Here is a 13,259-nt window from a genome sequence, read left to right on the forward strand (position 1 = left end):
TCATAATATGTAAGAATACAAGTACATACAAGTATTCAGTTAACAAAAAATATAAAAAATTTAATATAAAAATGCATTACACAGTATATAATGCTAACATACAGCTTTAAACAGAATTTCAAAAAGCTTATGAGAAATTGCGACCATTATTTAATGGACACACGGACGGAGTGACAGATGCAAACCAGTAAAACCCTCGTATTGAAACGGGTTACAAAAGATTCTTGTTATTAGAAGTTAGTCAATTACGGAAAAATAAAACTGACGATAAGGTTTGGAAAAGCTTAGGCAGATTGTGTTCAATATAGTGAACTAGTAAAACTTATGTAGTGTGGTTTTCAGTCGTTCTCACCGATGACTTTGGAGGAGTTTTTGTGTCAGGAGCATGCCCCTACTTATATTGTTCGTTTAGTGCAAAAGTGTACTAGAGTAACGTAACAATTAGGATATGTAAACTCCATTAGATTTTAGACATAGCAGTTTCTTTATGTTAAAAAAATATGTGTATTTAATGGGATCTGTACTGTGTACTGTCAAAAGTAAATAAAATACTCACATATGTTAATATATACTGAACATATACTTTTCAAATGCTGATACACTGGTGTAATACATACGTGGTAAAAACATTTTAGTGACCATTATAGCTTTATCATCAGCTCGTCTTGGACTTGATGACTCAATAAACATAAAAACTGTTCCAACCTTGGCCGCCTCGGGACCGGTACTAGATGAAGGAGTTCCTTCCTGTTTGAAATAAGGATTACAAAAAAATCAAACATCATACTTATCTAGACAAATGTATAATTCTAAAAACACACTTAGTCTACTAACTAGCTTTTTGGAATATTTTTAACATTTAAAGATAATTCAAATATAGCAATGTATACTATAAAGACCCACATGTTAGATGAATATTCAAAAAGACATTGTCCTTTAATCCGTGTCTCCATTAAATACAAGAGTAATAGTCATTTACATCACTGTTGCAATTCAGTATCCCTTTAATGTTTCGTTCCCTTGATATCATTAGATAATTTGAGACAAATCAAATGCATGTTTGCGCCTGTCCCAAGTCAGGAGCCTCTGGCCTTTGTTAGTTTTGTATGTTTTTTAAAATTGTAGTTCATTTATATGTTTTGGAGTTTAGTGTGACGTCCAGTTTCAATGAACTAGTACACATTTTGTTAAGGGGCCAGCTGCAGCCCGCCTCCGGGTGCCTGATTTCTCGCCGTGTTAAAGACCAATTAGTGATCGTCGGCTGTTTTATTCTGTTTGGTCGGGTTGTTGTCTCTTTGACACATTCCCCATTTCCATTCTAAATTTTATCTATTTTCTTGACGTTTAATTGTCAATTATCTACAACAGATCTAAATCCTTCACCAAAGCATCAAAAGCAAACATATATGGCATTTACCCACGACCTGTATTAGAGTAAAGATATGCTTAATATTCTTAAAAAAAATAATTGATAGGGTGACAATCGGTAAATTTTATATATTCTCGAGTAATTTCATATTAAACAACTGTTTAAAACTTACATTTGTTCCTAATTGTTTTATTCATTAAACATATTATGTAAAGAAAAACGATAATTCATACTTTCTGAATTTCAATTTGACTGTCATGACTGTAAATAGAATCCATGCAAAATCTTGTGAACACATTTTGTTTGAAGACATTGTTAGTACCGAAGAATAGTATCTTAAAACATTCAATCATTGGTAAGGTCAACACAGATTTCTAAAATAAATATAAAGGATACAATATTCTGGCTAACATCGTATATTATTCACAATGGACTTACAGCTATGTTAGTTATTAACCTACGATAATGTTTAATTTTTATGGGGGTTTGGGGGGTCGGAGGTACAATAAGTTTTTTGTTAAAATGGCTTTTTATTAATAATTGATGCCTTATATATATGAAATACCCCTTTTTGTTTCAAATATGATGAAAATGCCAAAAAGAAAATGGACCGTAACGAGCGCAAATTGACGACAACAGCTGATTATGGTTTGAAATAGTTGTCACCACACGTCATGTATATTCAACATATTAAAAAATAACTCTTACAGCACATTTCAGTGAGTATGTAGCTAATGATAATATCGTTGGTTAACTTGCTTGTTAGCTGAACCGTGAAGTCATTGTTATGTTAGGTAAACTACCCTCCTTTAATAATAGACTAGCCCAACAGATAACCAATCTTTCTCTCTGTAGGGCTAAGCTACTTTAAAAGGAGGGTAGTTTACCTTAACTAACAATGACTTCACGGTTTAGCTAACAAGCAAGCTAACCAAAGATATTACCATTAGCTACATACTCACTGAAATGTGCTGTAATTGAATTTCGCTAAACAGTCTGTTTGCTTCTACAAACTACCAGAAATCTAAACACTACACTGAAAAAGCTTTTAACTCATGATATACTCACGTTTGTAAATATCCAATCAAAGTCATCAGTCTGTATCTCCTGCTTTAACACACAATACTCATTAGGTTCTCCATTACAACCTATTGTTCCATATTCTACAAAATTAATGTGGTTATTCAGTTTTGATGTATGAGCTGCTTTTTCACTGCCTAAACAAGAGAAATGATCAACTTGATTTTATTTCTTTACGTTTCATCATGAAGCACTCATATTTCTATTTCTAAATAAAGATGGTAAATTGGAAAATCAAATCACATATAAAGAATGTGCAAACTATTCTACGACCAGGAATGCAACTGGGTATTTTAACACTCATTAAGGGTCGATATTTCCTTTGTTCTTGTATAAGATTATATATGATTCCATATTTGCTGCAATCCTTAAATTGATAGATTGATTTTTAACATAAACTTTTGCAGTTGGAAAAAAAAGAAGCGAATGTTCGAAAAGCTATAATCCAAAATCAAAATTTAGAAAGACGAAACCAACCAAAATTGCGGTAGATCTTTGGTTCTTCAAGAGAATTGTTTCAACCTGTGTCACCCATCGTGTTGCTGGTAGCAAATATTAATGCAGTGATTACATTCAACCGGTTATACCACAATACATGTACTGATGAGCATTTCTTTATTTTTTTAATAGGTTGTTCTCAAAAACATTTAATAACTATTTTTCAAGATTTTTTTTTATGTCAAATGATTCGTCTCCTGAATGTCTTGCATACCATATGCATTTGTCTATATACCTTGTTGTGTTTCTTTGTTTCATATGATGTGGCTCTGTACTTCCCGTCATTGTGCTATTGTGCCATGGTAAATGTGTGTTTACATATTTGTTTGTTTTTATAGTAATTAAGATAATAACTCAATGTTGACTGCTGTACCCATATTTTTAACATTTTTACCTAGCATTATGTCTGTCTGTTTTGTTCACACATCGGTGTCAATACAATAGAATTTTATGCGACTGTCATGCAATTAAGAGGTTTAGCTAGCTATAAAACCAGGTTAAATCCACCAATTTCTACATAAGAAAATGCCTGTACCAAGTCATGATGACAGTTGTTTGATGCGTTTGAGCTTTTGATTTTGCTATTTGATGGGGACTTTCCGTTTTGAATTTTCCTCGGAGTTCAGTATTTTTGTGATTTTACTTTGTATATTAACTATTAAACAACAAAAACAATTGCAAGTCAATCGATTTATAGCTTTTGAATATACATCATGATAACAGAGTTAATAAATACATTAAGTAATTGATAAAATGGAAGAAAACTAAAACGAACTAGTCAACAGAAAGGAAATCCATTTTTTGTCATAATGCGAATCGAACTCCGAAACAGTGATGACGTTGCTTCACTAAACTATCAATGTAGCGTAGTAAAGAGGAGGTAACCGCTGTTTCGGAGTTAAAAAAGTATCATTTATCGACAACTCTCCTTATATTCAAATGAAATAATTATAACTGAAAATAAATAATAGAAAAGGGCAATGTACTGTATACTTTACCTGTTAGTACATCACAATTGGTTCCTGTAAATCCTTGATCACATGAGCATGTATATGTCATACTATTGAAAGCACTATCACACGTTCCAAATGCACAGGGATTTTCATCATCTCTGCATCCTAAGATAAAATAAACGTACATCAAACTAACAAGAATGTCTATGATTCACGTTACAACATTCACTTTAGTTTACTACTCCTTCCATAGAGTTAATAAACGTAACGTCGTATAGGTTCACTTTCTACGACTATCCAACGGAAATTAAAGCGTACAGTTGTCGCAAGTTTACTTTTAAATTATGAACGCAGACAAATGCAGTTTTTGAATTTTTAACTGCACGCCAAAGGAATAACTAATACGTCTGTGTGCTATATAGAATGAGTATTTCAAATCCATTAACACAGAAGTGAACGATTAACCTCAGCGTCAGTAAAAATGCACCACATACACTGAGAAAGACTTAAATGCCCATTAATGTAGCAATTGGACGATAGCTGTCATATTCCATACTAATAAATAAGAAAATGTGGTATGAATGCTAATGAAACAACTCTCAATTCACGTCCAAATGTATAAAAAGGAAACAATTATAGGTCAAAGGTCTGCCTTAAACGCCGAGCCTTGGCTTACATCGAACAGCAAGCTATAAAAGACCCAAAAATGACTAGTGTAAAACAATTCAAACAGGAAAACTAACGGTCTAATTTATAGAAAAAAAACGTGAAAAGTGAAACACTTATGAACCACATCAACAAACGACAACCACTGAACAACAGGCTCCTTAGAACAGATTATCTCGAAACAGAAACAATAGATTATTGCAAAACATGATTTCATGTTCAGACAAAATTCAATTCTCTTCGGTGTTCTAGCAAATATTTTGACAAAAGTGATATTTCATGATTTCATTGTGGCAGCCAATCTCAATGTTGAAATGAATACCGTTTTGAAATTCTACATTTGCAAGTAGATGCAATAGCTAGATAACATCAGATCTTACTTGCTTGATGCATCACAAGGTGGTAGTATTGAAAATGTCAACAACATAAAGTATTATTGTATGTCCAGTTTTCCTTTATGTAATGAAAGAAACGCATGTGAATATTTTACCAAATCAATTATGACACTTCTTAACTTAATGTCACAATTTTAAATACACATACTTGGCATTGCAAGAATCTTAAACAGGAACGTCCAAAATGTTAAACTATTGCATGTAGGCAACATTTCATTTGATTCAAAACAATTAGGTTGTTTGATATCCGCAAAGGGTCTTTATCTAAATTGGAGAGACATAATATAAGAGAAAAAAGACGTCTAACGTTTTAGTTTTTTGGATTATTGTTGAATTGGTATTATCCATTTTGTTTCAAATCTAGAGAATATACTCTTTGTTTATCATACTTTTCGTCGATTTGTAAGTGATACAGGTAAACAACCTTTACGGAATTAGAGCTTACAATATCTAAATTTGGCAAAGTTTTTATTGCCAGTATATCTTTACAATTTATTTATATAATGTATAAATATATACTAGATATTAATGCTTACTATCAGTTCTTCATTTCATTTTGCCGTATAGGCATTTAAATAATTGATGTTGGTTTATCAAAACTAAACGGAATAGACAGGATCTACAAACAAAAAAACCTTGTAAATACTCACCACAAACAGTCCATGGTCTTAGCCAAACATCATCCAATGCCATGTCAGACTTACTCCCTGATCCCAGCACAGCTTCAAATATTACCTTAAATTATATTAATAGGACAACAAATGAGTAAACGATTATGAACCAGTTGTCATTTGCTGTCATTTAAGGATGTATTTAGGTCCGGTTTAGGAATTTTTGTCAGATGTTCGGACTCCTTGGTTTTTTTTTCTACGATACAGGGTAAAATATTTCGCCCCATAACACCCATTGTTCTTTACATATAAGACTGCAATAGCTCATAAAAGGTCATTTACCAAAATTTAAGCAGATTTTGGAATATTTTTCCTCCAATTTGAGACCCAAATAATACCAATGCAAATATAAGGTAAAAGTCCGAGTCAGCTTTTTCCCGCCATTTAAAAAAAATATCTCGAAAAGGAGCTCCATAACATTTCAATTTTTTTAGCTTATTTTATTCCTAAACTAATGCTCTTCTGACTTATAGTACCAATTTTATTCTAGATTTTTTTAAATTTCGACTTAGTTCATCCTTAAGCTCATCCTCAGTTTTGTTTCGTATTTCTTTTCCTCAACTTTTACATTAATTGTTTCCGGGACCATTTCACACTTTCCTATTTGTTTATTTTTTCTCTTGAGGCGATGACTTTTATTTACTTATGGTTTTTGATTAATCCCTCCCTATACATTAGTAAGCGAATTTAAAACTGACTAACTATTAAAAGTCTGAACATTTTTTTAACGTCATGCTCAGTCTTACATTTAATGTTCAGACTTATTCGTTGATATTAATTCAGTACTGTTCAGATCATTCTCTTGCCGTCAGTTAAGTCTGTTCAGTCTATGGTCAGACTGTTAAGTTGTTTACCTGTACAAAGCAACACGCTTAATCGTCTGAAAAGATACTGTGAATACTGAATTATCCGAAAAATATCTAAAACTCTTAACCAAACTTAGCGTTTTTACTATTTTCAGATGATGTCAATTTTTACGAATTTTTTTTACGAAAACATCCGTATCTAAGTACTATTATAAAATACATTACTATAAAGGATTTCAATAAAGTTAGATTTTCTTGACTATCATTTTCAATTTGTTTGCTCCAGTTTAGAAAGGCATTTGACATAAATGTTATAAAACTCAAAATATGTTATCCACAGATCAAACGCATAGTGCACATTGAAATTCTCCAAATCAATGACCATTTAAATTAAAATCAAATAAGTTACCTAGATCATGTGATAAACTATCTACATCCTTGCAGATAACAACAGATATGTCTCATGTGTTATGATCACAATCTCGTCCTACTTTTTACATTTAGGTTTGCCATTCAATGTCAATTTCTACAGTTACTGTAGTTTAACCTGTCACGGGTACCCCTAGTCGTGCAAAAACTGCTTACCCTTGAGCTGCTAGCACATAGTTCAACCAGGTTTTTTAAATATTTTTGTGTGTGCAAGTAATGAGGCTCGGTATTAAGTTTGTTTATGTGTAGTGTTGTGTGAATTGTTTCGTTTTGTTTTCCTGTTTATTTGCCATGGTTATGGCTGTCCTTTTCGACTTGAATTTGGTTGTCTCTTTGGTGCATGTGATAATTCCATCTTTGTTTTGTTCTGTTTACTGTTGTTTGTCTGCCTGTCTTTTTGTTTTTTGTCATGGCTCGATCAGTTTATTTTCGATTTATTAGTTTAAATGTCCCTTTGGTATATTTCACATCTCTTTTCCTTAACATTTTTTACAAATATGCGTGTAAAACCCGAACTTTAATTAAATATTAAACAACAATGACGCTAAGATTTTGATCCGATGCCAGTTTTATAAAGAATTCTGCGTTTTTCATATATAATAAAATACAATAAATTGCGTTGCTATATACAATTTGATATGTATTAATTGCTTTTTGTGAACTATATTTATGTTAGAGCATGGCCTGGTTTGATTTCTTTTTATTTTATTTGTGTTTCACTGATTTCTGTATACTTTTGTTATGTTTGCAGAGCTCACGCTTTAAATTGATTTTAACATAAAGCTATATTACTCTTAACGGTCTTATAATTCCATGGAAAAGATGTCATTAACTAATGAAAAATCTATATTAAAGATACCAAACTTCAAGGTAAACTTAAAAAGGGGAAGTCCATAATAACTTGTTGGTTCAACCTCCCACTTGTATGACATGTATGACAATGATTATCTTTCAGGAGGTTCGATACTCAGTTTAAAAAAAAAATCATAACACTAGTATATATTGATAGGAAATTATTTAAGGAAACAAAAGAGGAAACAAACTATAGGTCAATGAGCTTGTTTTCGAGATATAAGCCATTGAAATTTTGGCGGGAAAAAGTTCTCTCTTGATTTTTCATAGCATTATAATTGACAAGTTTAAGACCTCAAAAACAATTAAAAAATAACAAGGATTTTTAAAGACTTTTACAGATGGCTTATACTTATACATGTCAAAGAATTATAAAAAGAAACATGGGGTAAATGGGCACATTTTTTAAAGCATGCAAATGGATAAAACCAGAGGATTCCGAAAATCTGACAAAAATTTCAAAACATGACAAGCGAACATCCTTTAGTTCATATGAATGCACCTTTCCAGTAAGACAAAATAGTACTCAATTGAAGAATACTGCTCCCTCTATAAGAAATAACGCAGTGATTGTGAAAACCACGAACTCTCATCATATCAACAAAAGGTAACCGATCTTCAAAGTGAAATGTGAAGTGAAGATTAGCTTACCTTAAATTGATCAATAAATGTGTTATATATTGGCAAAACGAACGGTTAACAATTCACTCTCTCGAAAAACAATAAGGTTATATTAGTTTAATTTGAAAAAAAAACTATGTTAAAAGACAAATAACCGAGACCAATTCACACAGACATGATACGTCATTACATTATGAATATTTTGACTGTAGAAATGGGTTAAAAAATCTAATTTATCATCAAATACAAATTCATTCGATGAGAATTTAATTGAGAGTAAGCGTATAACATGTTTTATTCTAAAATTATTAAGTTAGACAAACAGAAATATTTGAATCTAAAAACCATGGCCACCCAATGTAACACTTCCTTGCTTTAATTACCTTTAGTCCATCTGTTGCTTGACTGACCATACCCTCTGTGTGCCAATGGTTTCCTTGATTCCCTGTTTTAGTAAATACTGTCGTCCTAGTTCCTTGTTCATCTTCGAAGTATATGTTGAGAGTGCCCATTTCGGATCCGTACATGTGATACGAAAAATACAAACATCTCTTTATACCTAGAAAACATAGTATTTTTTTTCCTCATTGATACTGTTTTTATGTGACCAATTGTATCCCATTATTATCGGAATTAAATGGATCAAAACATTTATAAATGTAATCAGGGAAAATATATGTACTATCAACCATTTTTACAATCATCTGTGTGCGTTATTAGTCTGATGAAAACGCCATAGATTTTTATGTCAACAAAAGACTGTTTACTGCAGTCGTGGCATACTTACTTGATTTTTACGCACTTCACAACAGTATTTATAACCTATAAAGTTAACATGATAAAGGATCGAGTGATGCGTTACATGTTGTACTATGTCATTCGTCAGCCTTCTTTGCTTTTTGCATAACTCGTATGCTGTCTAATGTAGATCAACCTCTATCTTTTCATTTGTATTTTTTGAAAAATGTAAAAGATTAAGGAATCGCCCAAACAAACAATTAACACTTATATCCGACGAGTATTAATTTACTCAATTACATCAAGTTCATCATATTTGGTCAGAAACTGAATATATGCAGACAATGTTTAAAAATGACAAGTAACCCAATGCTCCCTTTGTATTGAAACTCATCAAAATGCAAGGCTTATAATTCGATACAGCAGACGTTTCGTCTACATAAGACCCGTAACCGGCGCTAAAATCAAAACAGTTTAAAGGCCAGATCATGTACTACATTGGATAGCGTTTAAAACCGAAAGGTTTAAAAAGACGAGCCAAAAATGCGAAGGCAATCTATTCCTGTGGGTAGAAAACTCTGAGTGTTTTTTAATATTTCAACATTTTATAAACAGCAAATTTCTAGAAAATGAACAGGTCAATGATAGTTCATGTCAACCAACATGTGCTGACTACTAGACTGGAAATGCCCTCGGGGGCGAAACGTCAACCAGTGGTGGCTACGACCCAGTGGTTAAATCCTATCACACTGATTCATTTTGGGAAATATTTAACCTTTAAATAAAATGGGTGATATTTCGGAGAAGCTTACTCCAAGTGCAAAAGGCAAGGTTGCTCAGTTGGGTATCATGCAGTTTCCTAAAATTAGTTCTTGTTGTCATCTTGTTTTAAACGTTAAGGAGAATATATTTAGGAAAATATCAACGGTTAACGGTTTCAAATGACAACAATAGCTGGTATGATCCAATTACCCACTAAAGCTAAAGCTTATTTCAAGAGAGCATATTTCTCAGTCGATTTGAATGTTAGATAACTAATAGATGATACCAACTAACTGTTCTATCAGACCAAATAAAACGTTCCCCGTGTATCAATTTCCAGACATCTAGGAGACTTTTCCACTCCAAGAGGAACTGGTGATTTATCTTATGCTAAACTAACTTTAACACTATTCACTCCAGCTGAAAACGTTGATTATAAAAACATATTAGTAGCAAAAGTAATTAAATTTGATTTAAACAAAAATGATTTATGATAATTATTCAACAGCTTTCGAAACTTGCAAGACTTCGAGATGGTAGAAAACGACACTTTTGATGAATAATGTGTAACTGAAAAGCGCGTATTGCGTAAACAATTATAACCCTTTCATCTATGATTAGTTTTTGAAACGGTCTGTCGGAGTTTGCAATCGTCACAACTCGGCTGATTCCGTACCTCATCTAACGAAGGATAGAAGGAGAGTAGCGGAGTCACCCGAGGATTGTCGATTGTAGGAGTTTGCATTCGTCACAACTCGGCCGATTCCGTACCTCATCTAACGGATAGATGGAGAGAAGCGGAGTCACCCGAGGATTGTCGATTGTAGGAGTTTGCAATCGTCACAACTCGGCCGATTCCGTACCTCATCTAACGGATAGATGGAGAGAAGCGGAGTCACCCGAGGATTGTCGATTGTAGGAGTTTGCAATCGTCACAACTCGGCCGATTCCGTACCTCATCTAACGGATAGATGGAGAGAAGAGGAGTCACTCGAGGATTGTCGATTGTAGGAGTTTGCAGATGAATTGTATTAATTTCAGATACCTTTATTTCAAGGTGGAATAATCGTTGTGAATGAATGAGGATGTTCAATATACGTAAACGAGGCAGTTACCCAATACCAGATAAACAAAAAGACACAATTAATCTTCCAAAATACAATTGGACAAACTCTACGTTGTCCCGAGTCTTGAGAAATATAAAATAAAAAAAATTATGTTCATATATATTTACACATAAAAAATGTTGTTCTACTTCCTTTAAAAAAGTATAGAACTTAACAACAGATGTATACTCGCAAAAATATATACATTACGACTCATAGGCAGAAAGTGAATAAGACTTATCACCGGGTATGCATTTACATGAGCTACACGGTGTAACATGTGGAGCAGGATCTGCCTACTCTTTCGGAACATCTGATATCACCCCCATTTTTTGATGGTGTTCGTGTTGCTCAGTCTTTAGTTTTCTATTTTGTGTTTTGTGTACTGTTGTTTGTCTGTTTGTCCTTTTATTTTCTAGCCATGGCGTTGTCGATATAAATAAGTGGATGTGGTATGAGTGTCAATGAGACAACTCTCTATCCAAGTCACAAAGTGTAAAAAGTTTATTTTCGACCTATGAGTTTGAATGTCCATTTTGGTATCTTTCGCCTCTTTTTTGCATGATGATAAATAACAAAGAAATAATTAAAGTACAATAAAACACGACAGAGCCGAGTGCCGAAAATTTTAAATAGCAAATATATCAACTTTACGAAACAGATCGAGTAGACAATATTGAGGGTGGTAAAGGGTTATTTTCGAGCAACGTGATCGCCGTTTTTTATTTCACGTTCAACGTGTTTTTACTTTTTTATTTGACGTTCAGTCGTGCAAGACGGGTGCCTCGTTCAACGTGTTCTGCTTAGCTATTTTACGTGCATCGTGATTTTCAAAGTCTACTTTTGCGTGCTTGGTATTTTTCAAATAAAATTCAAACACTTGGCAGGGATCGTCAAGAAATACTTTTTTAAAAGCCGTAAACCAATTATATCATAAATGTGTATACTAAATCGGGATTATATCAAGTAAAACAAAGAGTTAATATATACAAAAAGGTCACAAAAGGTTCAAATAAAAGTATTTATTTTTCGTGCAACGTTCATTACAGAAATTATTTCACGTTCAACGTGAAATTATGTCTTATTTCACGTTTTTTTCGTGCAAGCAACCCCCCTTTACCACCCTCAATATAACCACCAAATGGCACAAAAGGGCATAACCTGAATCACGATATATTGGCAAACAATTCAGACAAAAAATAAGTTTATTATAATTCATAGAATCAACTGATTAGAATGTCATATATTTAGTAAGGATTCGCATGGCCAATGATGCATGCTTACCAGTAGACACTTACGTTGTTTTCTGTCGACGCTCATTTTTAAGATTCCCTCAGTGTTTGATTGTTATCTTGATTTGTCTCCTTTTAACGAAATTTGATCATTTGTAAACTACTGTTGCCTTAATTTATACTTTCTTTTGGATTAACGGGTAAAATTTAAAAAAAAAAGGTTGAGAACTCGTAATACGAATAATTATTAAACAATACTAACTGGGCAGAGATATGTTTGTGAACATTACAGCTTCTTCGCCAGCTATTCGTGGTGATGACGCTTCCGTATACCAATATATAAATCCTTCAACAGCATTGCCCGGGCCACTTAATTCCGTTTTTGTATCACCCTGTACATATGGAGAGAAAATTATAGTTAGTTTATCATGACGTCAGAAGATATTGTACGTTTAAACATCTAATACTTCTAATGAATTATGATTCAAGTATTAAAGAAGAAAAGAATACGTTCATCTGCATGTTTTTCACAACAGGTTCATTTTCAATAGCAAAGTCCCAGCTTAATTTACATGATTTATTTACTTTGTATTTCTAACAATATAACATTCTAGTTTTGAAAATTGAAGCAAACTACATATGTTTAAAATTGCTCAGAATTCCAATTGTGAAAGCTAAAATTGACGTTAAGATGAAAACAAATTTGTTTCGTTTTGAATTCAGTGTTTTTTGTTTTTGTTTTTTTGTTTAGTAAGTTCCACAGAAAAAACACAAAAACTGGCAACAATGTATCAAGTTTGTTTGCAGATGCAATGTTTTGTTGACTTTATTAAAATCTTTATTTGATAGAAATATGTAAAATAGTTTTAAAAAATCATTGACGTATATCATCTAGGCCCTTAATATAAGTATTGAATTTTCACAACGTGTCATCAAATATCCGATATTATACCTGGTAATTTGTGCATTTTATGCTTAAGAACTTTTTGTACTATTTTTAATAATGCCACTTATGTCATGTATTTCGGAGAGTCTGCAGTAGAATTACGAGACTCGACAATTAACTCCCTTGGAATTTTCG

General features: G+C 32.6%; 1 protein-coding gene across 1 annotated transcript in view; it reads right to left on the bottom strand.

Annotated features, from left to right (window-relative positions):
• LOC139498398 (MAM and LDL-receptor class A domain-containing protein 1-like) overlaps nucleotides 1–13,259 on the bottom strand; it is a 75,817-nt gene that overhangs the window by 23,165 nt on the left and 39,393 nt on the right. The window contains exons 17-22 of the mRNA XM_071286783.1: nucleotides 12,441–12,570; nucleotides 8,724–8,899; nucleotides 5,612–5,696; nucleotides 3,946–4,065; nucleotides 2,438–2,532; nucleotides 618–747 (exon numbers count right to left, since the gene is read on the bottom strand). Of these exons, the coding sequence (XP_071142884.1) occupies nucleotides 618–747; nucleotides 2,438–2,532; nucleotides 3,946–4,065; nucleotides 5,612–5,696; nucleotides 8,724–8,899; nucleotides 12,441–12,570 (736 nt within the window). The remainder of the gene's footprint in view (nucleotides 1–617; nucleotides 748–2,437; nucleotides 2,533–3,945; nucleotides 4,066–5,611; nucleotides 5,697–8,723; nucleotides 8,900–12,440; nucleotides 12,571–13,259) is intronic.

Source organism: Mytilus edulis, chromosome 12 (assembly GCF_963676685.1).
Source record: "Mytilus edulis chromosome 12, xbMytEdul2.2, whole genome shotgun sequence".
Taxonomy (NCBI): Eukaryota; Metazoa; Mollusca; class Bivalvia; order Mytilida; family Mytilidae; genus Mytilus; species Mytilus edulis.